We start from the raw sequence: 14,159 nt of genomic DNA, 5'->3' as shown, positions 1-14,159 counted from the left end.
CTGGGGATGGTACTGTGTTTTCACGCAACTTTATCCATGTAAACACAAGCGACTACATGTTGTTGGATGTATACATATTCAGTTTTTCACTTGACTGAAGCTGTTGGAGATGAAAATGTGGGGAAAAATTCTAGAAGAAATCATCTGGAGAAGCTCAGCAATTGAATGCAAAACTGGTTCATGGTGAAACTTCAGTAGAATTGTGTTAAATTCTAAGCCCTGGCAAGTCACTGGTATTAACATACAAACAAGTTATATGCTTAACAAAAACGAGCAAACAAAAACCCAAAACAACAACAAAACATGCTTCGTTGTTTCAGAAGCTTTTGGGCATTTTACTGCCTTTAATCTTTATTATTGGAGGGGCGTTTTGGGGTTTCTTAACATCAAAAAATCAACTGGAAGTAGTCATTGTGTATATTGGATATGTTTAAAAGGGGCTGAATCTTTAGCAGCTGGCTAGTGAGCACAGTGAACCTTTGCATGTTTTTGGTATGAGTTTATAAAACAATAACCACAGACTGTCAGGGTATCAGCATTGCAGGGGGCGTCCATTTACAGCACGGACGAGTCTGAAGAGAGCTCAAGGTAAGATTTATAATTCTTCTACCTGTTCATTTCTGTTCATTACTTCAATATATCTGATACTGTTCCCATCCCATTACCCTTTCAGATCCTCTTGTTTAGGCTGATAGAAGTTGATGAGGTCAGATTTTGATTACAAAGTAGACAATTTTCTTTTGATTGGATTTTAAGAAAGCGGGCCTACAAAATGGATTTTAATTCAGAACACTTTGTGTATTTACGCATGTGTAAATATATTTTTTTAAAAGTAAAACAAACAAAAACAACCTCTCTTGAGAAATTCTTTTCTCACCACAAAGTTTTTGAGTGGCAAAAAAGCAGGAGTTCTACCAAAGAAATTTCTATTGGAACACCTAAGATAACCTGTAAGTATCAACGACTTCAGTATATAAACTTTTCTTTAAAAGTATTTGAAATTTGAGGTAAGTTGTATTTTTAAAAGTTGACAGCCTAGGTTAGTATCTGACCATATTGAGGTTTAATACCGTAAAGCTCCTGTAAAATACAGTCCTTTACAAATTGGTTTTCAGCCCCGTGTATCTTACAGAATCTAAGTTTTGTTTTTCATATCAGTTTTCTACCAATTTCCTACCATTTTTAGTCCCTTTTTCCTTTTGTGATTTCAATGTATCCAACATTGGTTTGCCTGTATTGTTCTATCAATGCAGTGTAGTTTCACTGGATACATTAATCACTAGTGAATTAGCTTTATTTCTGTAATCCTTTGTCGGTTCTCTGGTCCCTGTGCCTATGGCAGAAGAACGCTTATCAGGTAAGATTGCTTTTTAAAGTTGTCTTAAATGCTTTGTTTAAAAGAAAAGAAAAAAAAACAGAGAAAATGCTGTATGATTGTTCCAGTTTTTAATTTCATTTCAGTGGTGGTAAACGTGGAGCCAAAGGGGATAAACCTGTTTATTCTGCTCAATATTTGTTCAAAAAAAGTGGTATTCTGGCATCCGTCAGGTTGAAATTTGGTATATTTGGTTGTTATTTGGTATATTTGTGAACCGTGTACTTGCTCTTCCTCCCAGAAACATAGCTTATAGGCAAGGTTAATCCAGTGTTGGCGGTCCATGTCCTAGCACAGCATCTGTAAGTTAACACATAACAATTGCTTCCAAGGATGGATTTATCTATCATTCTGTTGATGTATTTTCTATTGTCTTATAGGAATTCTGGTCATAGGAACTGTTTCTAATTGAAAAAAAAGTTGCAATTTTGTACAATTTTTAGTAAAACTGTAGCAGGTAACCCTTTAGTTTCTGTGTTTAAAAAGAGCTATTTCCAACCTTTTTTTTTGTAACTCTCTCCATCTTGCAGTGGTGGAAGTTAAGGATTCCATTCTGCAGAGTCCAGTTCTTACCAATGAACTGTTAGAACTTTTTTAGGGAGGGAAAAGGGGAAAGGTTGCAGCTCTCTTCACTGTTAAACCACATGCACCATGTGTAAGTGGATAAATTTCTTTACCCAACTTTTCATATAGGATGGTTTTGGTCTGCCAAGACTTTTTGCGAAAACAAAACAAAAAAAAAACACACTGTCCAGTAAGCATTCCACTGAAATATACTTTTATAGATGAAAGTTCACTTCATTTGTACCCAAGTGGCTTATAGGGCCAATGGAATCTGTGGCCCACTTGAATCATGACTGGCAGTGCACTGTGTATGTGCAGTTTAGTCAGCTTATAATATGAGGCCAGCCCTGCTCTGCTAAGGTTGGAGATTGCTGGTCTGTGTAGATCTATGCTTTTGCACGAAATCTAGTCTTGTGATTGCTGCATTTTGATTTCATACTTATGAATTCCAAAAGATACCCACCAAACCCTATTTAATATTTTAAAATCAATGGGCGGTTTTGGTATTTCCATTACCAGCCTTGTGTGTTGCGCCGGGAAGATCCAGTTCCTATAACTGCGAAATTAACTATGAAAGTTCTCTTGTTGGTTTTTAGAAACTGGAGGAGGAAAAAGGCAAAAAGGAGAAAGAAAGACAGGAAATTGAAAAAGAACGCAGAGAAAGAGAAAGGGAACGAGAGCGTGAACGAGAAAGGAGGGAGCGTGAAAGAGAGAGGGAGCGTGAACGTGAACGTGAGAAGGAGAAGGAACGGGAGCGTGAACGGGAGCGAGATAGGGATCGTGACCGAACTAAAGACCGAGACAGAGACCGTGAACGGGACAGAGATCGGGACAGAGATCGTGAAAGGAGTTCAGATCGCAACAAGGATCGGAGCAGATCAAGGTAAATACACTGGAATTGCTATCTATTTCAGTTTTTTTCCTAGTGCTCTTTTCTGAATGTATATAGTTCACGACATCAGCTGCCATTCAAAAAAAGAATGGTCCTTTTGGAAGATCAGTGTAAAAAAGGAAATCAAAATTTTAGAAAATACTGTTTTTACACAAATCAGAATACTTTATTTCCTGTACAGCACAAGAATATAAGGATTGTAATGTGCCATAAACAACCCTTCAACCATGGCTTGTATGCTGGTTTTATCAAGAATTTTTTTATCAAAAATTTTTTTTCAATTTATCAAGATTTTTTTTAATCTCTTGGTGGGTAGTTTCATTTCTCCTTGAAGTTCTCCAGTGTCTTTACTTCACGTTTTTTAACCTTTTTCTTGGGTGTATTTAATGCAAGGGGATTCCTCTTTCAGTCTTAAACTATGTCTAATTGTGTTGGGCTCTAGATGCTGCTTTTTTTCCCTCTTCAGTGTAGGAAAAATAGCTGTTTCATGTTAAGTTTTCTTGTAGACAGGGTTCATGTTATCTGTAAGCTATGTAGATATGAAGGACTTGTTTAAGCGTACCCTTTTTGTGGTATTCGTAGCTGTTACTTGTTGTGGAGAACTACTAACATGATATGAGTTGCCATGTGCTCATGCTTAATTTCTGTAGATACTTGTATTTAATGGTTGCAGTGTTCAAACAACTACGTTTAGATAAGAGGTACTGAATATATTAAAATATTGATCCGTGCCTATAGCTGTATTGGCTAATTATAATGTATAATTGCACAAGACTGCTTGCAAGACTATATAAGTAGTGCATTATGCATTTGAAGAGGCATCATTAGATTGAGTGGACATTGAGGGCTCTGTACTTAAATTTGGACTTTTTGCTTCCTTCAGAGAAAAAAGCAGAGACAGGGAAAGAGAACGGGAGCGGGAAAGAGAACGAGAGCGGGAAAGGGAACGTGAGAGAGAACGGGAAAGAGAGCGAGAAAGAGAACGAGAGAAAGATAAAAAGAGAGACCGAGAAGAAGATGAAGAAGATGCCTATGAACGCCGAAAGCTAGAGAGGAAACTGCGGGAAAAAGAAGCTGCTTATCAAGAGGTAGATTGGAATTTCTAAGATTCCTTAAGGAAAAAGAAACTTCTGCTGGGTGAAACTAACTGTTCTACTGTAAAATACGCCATTCCTTCTCTCTCTTCTTCTTAATACACTTTTAATCTCTTGACTGTATGAATTGGGGCAGGTGGGTCAGTTAATCAGAACAACATTGGACTTATTCTAGGGTCTTAGACTATAAATAACTAATTTTACCTATTTTTAATGTAAGCGTTTCAAAACAATAATTCAAACTAACTTCAATGTAGTAGCGCTGTTTTTAATGTTCTTGAGACAAGAGTGTGTCTTTTTCTTCTGTTGTAGCGTCTTAAAAACTGGGAAATTAGAGAAAGGAAGAAAAGTAGAGAATATGAAAAAGAGGCTGAAAGAGAAGAAGAAAGGAGGAGGGAAATGGTAAGGCTTGGTTTTACCTGTGATTTTTTTTCTCCTTGTTCTTTGTGTCCTATTTAGAATAGAACAGTCTACTGCTATCTTTCTGGATAGTGGTAGAGCTTCAATTCTGTATACATGCATGTATGTTTTTTTTATACAAAAATATCAGTTACACTTGAAAAAGATGTCAAACTGAAGCAGGAGTACTGTTGAGAGTCTAGAAAACAAAACCTAGCGGCTTGATCTTATGAAGGCAAAAGAATAAGAAGTAGGCAGCTGAAAATGCTATGGTTTGATCATCATGTACTACTCCATTTGTAACCTGTATTTTTGTCAGATTTTTAGCAAAACCTACTAGAAAACCTACTATATTTTCTATGCCATACCAGTGGAACTAGAACAGTCTTCTTATTTCCAACCTGCTCATGTGCCTGAACCTTCTATAATATTTAAGTACTGCTAAATTTATGGATTTAGTTCATTAGTTGTGAAATTACCACACTTACCAATGTAATATTTGAAAGTCTAGTCTGAACTGACAGCTTTAAAAAATAGATGCTTCCACAGGCTAACAGTTTTTTGCTGAAGAAATTATTTTAAATGACGGTGTTAACATTTCACTTCATAATTCTTCTAGAGGAAGAGAGAAGATACGAGAGAGTTCTAAGTAGGAGGTGGAGTGGGAATTGCTGCAAAGCAGAAATTGGAAAGGGATATGGGAAAGAATAAAACAAAAATGAGAAAAGACATTTGGTTTACATAGAATTGAACTTTTTCCTCCTAAAAGCTTGGGAGGTGTTCTGTTTTAACCCCAGAAGGCAGCTAAGCCCCACACAGCTGCTTGCTCCTTCCCTCCCAGTGGGATGGAGAAGAGAATTGGTAGGGTAAAAGTGAGAAAACTCATGGTTTGAGATAAAGACGATTTAATATATAAAGCAAAAACTGCACAAGCAAGCAAAATAAGGAATTAATTTGCTGCTTCCCAGTGGTAGGCAAGTATTTAGCATTTTCCAGGGAAGTTAGGCTTCATCATGCATAGCAGCTACTTGGAAGACAAATGCCGTAACTCCAAAGGTTCCCCCCCCTTTACTCCCAGCTTTTAATGTTGATCATGATGTCATATGGTGTTTCCATGTCTGGAAAACTCTGTACTTTGAAGCATGGCAGATAATATTAGTAAGTTAATTTATTACTAGATTTTAAACCAGAAATAACTTACTTAATGCTTCAATTTGTTGCAGGCAAAAGAAGCCAAACGGTTAAAAGAATTCTTAGAAGATTATGATGATGACAGAGATGATCCAAAATACTACAGGTACGTCTTTGTATAGATTCCAGGCAAGAAAATATTAATTGACCATTTTAACAAAATTGTGAGTTTTGTTGGCAGAGGTTCATGAAGCTTACATTTGAGTGATTAGGTGGTGATGTAAGGGGCATGAATTATTTCGGCATTACTTGATTAAGTGGCAGAGGGAAAAGGAAAAGACCTTTTATTGCTACTTGCTAATGCTTGGGAGCAGCTGCTCCTTCCTGTCACTTCAGTGATCAATTACAAAATAAGGTGGAGGGGGCAGGAAGAATAGATGAAATATGTCTCTAAATAGTTCACTACAAGGAAGCTGTGAGTTGTATCAAGAACAAGTATATTAAGGATGGGAAAAATCCTTCAGCATGGTACTAACTAAATACTTGGATCAAACTAGTCTTACAGGTATGTACTTGTCAAATACAGATTCTGATAAATTCGATTCTCTTCCTGAGGAGACTGGCAGTCACATTTTCTGTTTAATATGATGAGGTAAATTCCGTATAGTAATGCAGGGAACTTGTATTTTTCTGTTGCAAAAATACAGGACAGTAGATGCTCTTACAACTCTTGTTTTTAATTAGTGGAAGACCTTTGTATCGGGTGTTTCTTGCATTGTCATACAAGGTTCACATTTGGAATGTTCTTCGAAATGTAAATTCTGTATCTTTTGTAGGGGTAGTGCTCTTCAGAAGAGGCTACGAGACAGGGAGAAAGAGATGGAAGCAGATGAACGGGATAGGAAAAGGGAAAAGGAAGAACTAGAAGAAATTAGGCAGCGCCTTCTGGCAGAAGGACACCCAGATCCAGATGCAGAACTCCAGAGGGTAAGTAGCTGTTGGTCTGACAGGGGAAAACATCCCTTAGTATTCTGCTGGTATTCAGTAAAATCAAAATGTATTTAGCAAGCAAAAATTTGTAAGAGAGTTGATGGTTAATATTTGTTCTATTTTCTTTCTTTAAAAAAAAAAAATCCAGGTAAGCAGTAAGAATATTGGAAATGAAAAGTAACTTCAGATCTGTGCTTAGATGGAGCTCAAAAACAAATGTGGATTGACCAGTTTGGTTTTCTTGTTTATTTTTCTTTTTTTACTAAAATGGCAGTAGTTGCATATATTTGTTATTAACAAACTGCCTGGGAAGCAGTGGGCCTCTAGATTCTCTTTAAACAGTGCTGGTTTTGAGTTTTTTTTCCTAATTCTGTTTCATTGTAGATGGAGCAGGAGGCTGAGCGGCGTAGGCAGCCACAAATCAAACAAGAGCCAGAGTCTGAGGAGGAAGAGGAGGAAAAGGCAGAAAAGAAGAAAAAAGAGAAGAGCCAGAGGAAGAGGAGGAGGAGCCTGAACAAAAGCCCTGCCTTAAACCAACTTTACGACCAATCAGTTCTGCCCCATCTGTTTCGTCTGCTAGTGGAAATGCAACCCCTAACACACCCGGTGATGAATCTCCCTGTGGCATTATTATCCCTCATGAAAATTCACCTGATCAACAACAGCCAGAGGAGCATCGGCCCAAAATAGGACTTAGCCTCAAACTGGGCAAGTTTACATATTATTTTGATGTTCTGTATGGGTTCACAATTTAAAAAAAAAAAAAAAAAGCCAAAATAGGCAGCCACATAGTTTTCTAAATATACTGAACATTTTGACGTATTCTATCAAGTTGTTGTTACCCAGATAATCTGATTGATTTCTACTATTCAGTAGATACCTTTTATGGATCACTCTCCCAAAATCTAGGGGTGGGAGAAGAGAGAGGGAAGTTCTGTCATCTTCAAGCCTTACTATTTTTTTTTTAGGAATGCTCTGAGCTGGGATTAATAATTCCATGTGAAAGCTCTTTGCTACTTTTCATTGATGCAAGTATATGTTAATTAAGCCCTAGGTACTTCCTCTATTTATTCACAAATACTATTGACCAGTTTTCAAAGAAGAAAACTGAAAATGAGGTTTTTCACCTCTTAAAGTGGAATTGATGGCAATTGCAAATAGAGCATGAGTGTGGAGTTTCTTAGCACTTCAGCAATTTTCCAGTGTTCTGAAAAAAAAAAAATAAAATTGTTCTGAGTAGCAGAATTAATGATATTTATTTCAGAAAGCTTGTGCATTTATGATTTATTATTTTGATTGAACGATATCAGGGCTGCACTTTGAGCTCACGCTTAAATCTTGAATGAAAAGAGACTCTGTGCTCTTGGGCTGACAGATTAACACTTTTCCTAGCATTCGATTCAGAGTAACCTTTCATTTCTGTGCTTTGCCTCTGGTAGAGTTTGAGCTCATGCTGTAGTCCCTTTCTCTCAGTTAGGGATGCTAATTGGTTTCAGGGTAGAAAAGAGCAACCTGTTTTTCCTGAAACCTTGAAGAAGCTCAGTTTGAGCTTGGCATTTTTATAACAAATTTTGAGAGAGTAAAATTTTTGGTGGCGTTCATAGACACTTATATAACACAGCTACTCCTTGAGAAATACGTGAAGAACAAACTAGCTTCAGCTGAATTTTATGAATATGTAATTCTGTCTTATGGTTTGTAGGTGCCTGCAATAGTCCTAATCAGCCCAACGCTGTGAAAAGGAAGAAGCTTGCTGTGGATAGTGTTTTCAATAAATTTGATGATGAAGACAGTGATGATGTGCCCCGGAAAAGGAAACTTGTCCCCCTGGATTATGGAGATGAAGATAAAAGCAATATTAAAGGCAGTGTCAATACAGAAGAAAAACGCAAACATATTAAGAGTCTTATTGAGAAGATTCCCACAGCAAAACCAGAGCTCTTTGCATATCCTCTTGACTGGTCAATTGTGGATTCAGTAAGTTGATTTGTTTTAATAATTTGCAAGAAGCATATTTTTTTCCAAACAAACTTTTGAATTGCATAGAAACACATCGTTCCTGGGACTGCAGTGGATTAAGTAGCACCATCAAATGGAATCAGACTTGAGTACTATATTTCTTTTCCATGTTTAATACTTATTCTGGGCATGCCTGCTTATTTTTTCGGTCTCTCCTGAATTGTTATAAATTGTCTAGTAGTGTTACAGAAGGTGAGTGTGTGTGTGTGTGGGGGGGGGGGGTCATCTAGAAACATTTCTGAACGGATGTCAGAAATACTGATTCCAAATCACTATGGTTTCTTTCTAAGCTAATAGCAAAAGGTATCTTTAACTAAATAGTTAGGTTTGTTCTAGCTGCCTTCCTGCCAGTATTGTTTCAGGGAAGTAAAACTTATGGAAATTACGGTATGCTTTTTCTTCCAGACACTAATGGAACGTCGAATTAGACCGTGGATAAACAAGAAAATAATAGAATATATTGGTGAAGAAGAAGCCACGCTAGTTGACTTTGTTTGTTCAAAGGTTAGTATCTTCTTGGTCCATTGTTCGCATTTTAAGCTACAGCAATGATGGCAATATCTGTTTTTGAAGGCAGTCTGTTATCTTCTCTATAAATATATAATATTGTGTGCAGAAATGGTCAACATACTTGAAGTTAGTATGTACTCTGTTTTACAGGTTACCTCCTTTAATGCTTGCATACAATTTGTACGTGTCAGATGCTGTTCTCTTAGATAAACATATGGACTAGACTGGATTGATGAAATAAAAGTAGCTGTTATACCTGATAGTTTGACCATTAGATTTCAGAGTTAATGATTCATTGGCTGTTAACACTTTTAACTTAAAAAAACAAGATGCCTGAATTCAGGGAAAGCCAGTAGGCTGACTTTGCATAATTTTTAGGTTAACTAGATGAATTTCTTAAAAAGTTTTTTAGATACTCTGTTTCTTCAGTAGTAAACAAATACTGAGGTTTTAGACTTAAAATTAGATGTCATTCTGCCATACATTTTAGCCATTACATGATTTGTTTAAACTAAACTCTGCAGAGATTATTCCATCAAGTTAGAAACTAAAAGTCTAGTAACTTGCTTTCTTATATCTGTCACAACAACTTTATTGCTGTTTCATAAATAGGGAATTTCAAAAACCACTTTTGTAGCATGGGTGGTTAGTAGAAAGTGAAAAGCAGAAGCTGAATATTTGCAAAATTTTAAGTTATATTCAAAACAAACATAAAAATAGAATGTTTTATAGTCTTAAATATATATTATGATTCTGAAAAATTAAAATACTATGAAATACTTCAAAAGACTGATTTAAAATTCAGTTATAAAGAGTGATACAGGGAGAATTTTGCTAAAGATTTTGCTTTAGTGTTCTATCAGGAATGTACTGTTGGATAAAGGGGAGCTTACTTAAATTAGGAGAGCTTAACTGATGCACAAATAGCCAGCAAGTAGAGGTCCTGTTGAATCCCTGAAGCTTGCTGTAATATAATCCTCAGTAATGAGCAATAAACTAGTAATCACTATGATTGAATCTGATGTAGTTTAATATTAATCTTGCCCTGGCTAATACTAGAAACCAAAAAATTGGAAACACTTTCTCATGTACAAAGTATTCAAAATCCTTGAGAAGTAGAGTGATTTTTTTTTTTCCCCCAAAGATGTTCATATAGTTTGCTTTGAGTTTTCAAACTAAAAATATTTGTTCCTTTCAGGTTATGGCTCACAGCTCACCACAAAGCATACTGGATGATGTTGCCATGGTAAGCAAAAATTGTATAACCAAGACACCTTCTGCATAGCACAGAAGCTAGTAGTCAGTTGTGTGAATTAGTAGGAGTCCATAAAAGAAATATTTGGTGTTCATAGAATGTGCATATTGTAGGGAATTATGAAAGCTGTTTTGATTAAATAGGTAATGCTAAAACAGACATGACTTTGTAGTTCTGGCATCTAAATACAAAATACTGATCTCTGGTGAGGACTTCTTCATATTTGGGAATGTGGAAATTCTGTCCCTAACTGTAGAGGTAAGATTTGACAATAACAGAGCTGTACCAGAAACCTGAACTTTTATTTATTCTCATTCTTGTAATTATATTTTTATAATTAGTGTTATAGTAGGTTTATTCCTAATTAATGAGTAAAAGGTGATCTTCTGCAGACTATGAAAACTTGTGGGTTTTTTTGTTTGTTTTTGTTTTTTGCTCGGTGTTAGAAAGAGGAAGCTTTATGAAATAAGGCTACTGCTTCACCTTGTCTTCATAGATTGAAAGGTGATTAAGTACTGATTGTTTCCTCTCTTCTGGAAAGAAGATTTAGAGGCGTCAAGTTGGTAGGAGTCAGATTCACAGAACAAGTCAGTAGGTGGTTTTTGGTGTGACATGAGAAACTTCCTGAGAGGTTTTGTGTGTATAAATTCTGTAAGTACTCAAAAGAAGCCTGGATAGTAAGCTCAAGGAAGAGAAATCCATCAAGGGATTACTTAATAAATAAAATAGGATCCAAGGAAGTTCCAAGCTGAAAATGAGCAGAGACTTGGAGAGAATTAATAGCAAATTCCACGTGTGTCCATTTTTTTTAACATTCTTCCCAGGCTTGTTATTCCTCTGCTTTTTCTCAAGCCATTATTAGAAACTCATTATTGGTGCTTTTATATCTTTGTGCTCAAAGCTGCCTTATACAAGTATATAATTAAAGCCTAGACAGGTATATAATTAGTCATATTAAAGTATGAAGTATATAAGGTATATACTGAAGTCAAGCCAGGTGATAAATGCAGGACAGATGAAATGAATAAAATTTATCCAATGCCTCACTCAAATGCTTAACTTTGATTTGATTAGCTCTACTTTGATAGAAAATGGTATTGTCATCTTTCTTTTGACTATAAATGGCAGACTTTGATATGTCTACTAGGACTAATCTTGATTACTAGAATGCCTAACCTAAAAAATAATCTATAAAATATGTATTTCCTACAGGTACTAGATGAAGAAGCTGAAGTTTTCATAGTCAAAATGTGGAGGTTGTTGATATACGAGACAGAAGCCAAGAAGATTGGTCTAGTGAAATAAAGCACTCTCCTTGCTTCTAGGGTTCCATTTTTCAATTTTTTTTTCCATCGTTCAAAGACTTTGAATTTTCTCTGTTCTCAGAGACTTGAGACCTGTATTTTTTTATGTAGAAAATGTGAATTTTTTTGTCCTCTGCTTTGAGGCCCCCTTTACCCTTCTCAGTTAGTTATCTGAAATCCTGCATTGGTTCTCTTTATAATTCGCCAGGTACAATTACCGGTATGTTTTATAAGCTGCAGCTACTGTACACGCTCTCTGGTAATCTTATGTTACTTTGATTCTTGTAAATATTAGAGAAAAAAAAAAAGGCCCATTTTGCAAAACACTTGCACTTAATGTGGAACTATTATCAGTTACGTATGAAGACAGATGATTTTACTGCTTTTTTTTCCTACTCTCCCTATTTTTATTTAAGGAATGATCAGAACACAATTCAAAAATAAGCGGTTTGAGCTGCTTTCACAGAACAGCTTTGTGTGTTCTTCTGGTCCTTTACCTGCCTCTGGAAAAGAAGTTCCCTTATACTTCTGATTCTGACGTGAACCAGAAGCAGTCTTGGTACTTCGTTGCCCATTTAGAGTTACTAGTAAAGCTGGGAAGTTAATCTCCTGCAGATGCTCTCTTTCTTTCCTAGAAAGTGCAAATTGCAGGAAGTTTTTTATTCTCGGCTCAGTTAAAACAAGAGCAGGACTGTAATTCAATAAGTGCTATTTAATTTTTTTTAAACCTAGCTTATTTTCTGCTGAATTTCATTTTATCCCTTCTCTATTATCCCTTCTGTCTCCAAAGTAATCAGATTTTTTAAAAGTTATTTTTAAAAACTTTTTTTTAGAACTTAAAGAAGAAAAAACACCTGCTTGGGAAGCTTCAGAGATGTAACTGAGTGTAGTAGTTGACAAAAACTAAACCATAAATTTTTCAAACAAAATTGAAGTCTTGTTTTTATCCATACTGTTAAAACAAGCCCTGACTTTTGTTTTCTACTGTGAGCAGTCTATTGTCCACAAAGAGGGTGATATTTTCCTGCATTGTTTGTATGGATTTTTATAAATAGGCTGATGTGATACAAATGATGAGATGTACTGTAAACTGCATTTTTTATCTCATACCCAGGTAAGAAGACAAATCAATAATGTGCTATGAGCTGTCTTGATTGCAGGAGGACTGTATTCCAGGGAGCAAACTGTCAAACATTTTTAATTTTTAAACACAATTCTTAATAGCAAACAAATTAAGTAAAGGTGTTCCAGTATCTCTGTATTGTATTTAACTGAAGGATACAGGTTGACCTGTTCAGAAAACATAACTGTGACCTTGAGTTACTAGTTCTTTGTATCTGGAGAGGACACTTGAAAACACTGTTCTTAACAAATGGGATCGTGTAAAGGTTCCACCATGTAAATATTTCAGATATTAAAAATGTATATATTTGATTTAAGGACTGACATTTTTTTGAGTCTTGTGCAGTGCAGCATGCAATTTTAATTAATGTTTGCTTTCTGAATCTAATGAATCAAGAAGTGTTCACAAATCAGGGGTGTTTCTTTTAAACTTGCCACTTCAGGTCACTAGAAGCCTGCAAATACAGATGTGATCCCAGTGTGTTCTTTCTCATCCCTGCAACAGACTGCTCTTTACCTTGAAGTCTAATGCTTGGATGTTACCTTTATGTTATGCTTAAGTTTGCATGAAGCTTACACACATGCTGCAGTCTTCCTTTTTTTTGCTGTAACTTCCCCATTCTCCCAATAGTTTTGGATCAGTATTTACCAAAAAACATGCCAAATTCTAAAGTAGTTCAAAATTTGTTCTGTTTTTAGTACACATAGAGAAGAGGTGAACTTCATGGGTGCTTTTTGTTCTAATACAGCATTCTATGTCATGATTAGTATTTAAACAGGCAAAAGACAGCAGATGCCTTGTAATGCTACTGTGAGACAGGTTGCCTGATGTGCTTGTTGAGATTCTTCAGGGAAAGATCAAGTTACGAAACTTCAGCTTATTGTCTTTTGCCCTACATTAAAGCTGTATTTCTATCTTCTACTTTTATTTATGAACTGGACATAAGCTTGTAAAGCTTGTAATCTTCTTAAGGAGACCAAAGGAGGAATCTCTGAGGAAGACATCTAAAATTTAAACTGGAATATTAAATGTCCTGTTGCAACATACTAAAACATTAATTTTATAGAAGTTGAGGCTTTCATCTATAATGGAAGGAAGAAGGAACAGTCACTACACTGTCTGGTTTTTGCAAGTACTTCAACAAGGTTTTCCTCTTTTCTAATGCAAGCTGTTGCTTTAAAAAATTACCTCTGGTGTCACCTATTACTCAAATTAGTGTTACTGCTTCCCATTGATAACAATATATTGCGTGTGTGTGTGATGCTGCAGTGTAGATCACAAATCTGCATACTGCTGAGAGGTTCTTCAAGTAACTTCCCTTTAAGTGTTTTTTCTTTCAACACACAGGAACAGAATTATTTCAAGATTAAGTTGCAAAAAAAAAAATCAGGAGAAGACTCTAAATTACAACACTTTACTGCCTGAATACGCAATTTAGTATTGCTAGTACGTTAATGCGCAGAATAATAGCGGTATAGTGAAAAGAAGCCATTTGGAAATTAT

At 35.8% G+C, this 14,159-nt stretch overlaps 1 protein-coding gene across 1 annotated transcript in view; it reads left to right on the top strand.

Annotated features, from left to right (window-relative positions):
- The window catches only part of RBM25 (RNA binding motif protein 25), a 32,834-nt gene extending 19,870 nt beyond the window's left edge, over nucleotides 1-12,964 (top strand). Inside the window, 11 exon segments of the mRNA XM_040558461.1 lie at nucleotides 2,536-2,822; nucleotides 3,715-3,919; nucleotides 4,238-4,327; nucleotides 5,548-5,621; nucleotides 6,292-6,442; nucleotides 6,830-6,905; nucleotides 6,908-7,153; nucleotides 8,148-8,422; nucleotides 8,870-8,968; nucleotides 10,173-10,220; nucleotides 11,442-12,964. Of these exon segments, the coding sequence (XP_040414395.1) occupies nucleotides 2,536-2,822; nucleotides 3,715-3,919; nucleotides 4,238-4,327; nucleotides 5,548-5,621; nucleotides 6,292-6,442; nucleotides 6,830-6,905; nucleotides 6,908-7,153; nucleotides 8,148-8,422; nucleotides 8,870-8,968; nucleotides 10,173-10,220; nucleotides 11,442-11,534 (1,644 nt within the window). The 3' untranslated portion in view covers nucleotides 11,535-12,964.
- The last annotated feature ends 1,195 nt before the right edge of the window (nucleotides 12,965-14,159 follow it).

This window comes from Cygnus olor, chromosome 5, assembly GCF_009769625.2.
Source record: "Cygnus olor isolate bCygOlo1 chromosome 5, bCygOlo1.pri.v2, whole genome shotgun sequence".
In the NCBI taxonomy this organism is placed as follows: Eukaryota; Metazoa; Chordata; class Aves; order Anseriformes; family Anatidae; genus Cygnus; species Cygnus olor.
This window is presented reverse-complemented; position numbering and strand designations above follow the sequence as displayed.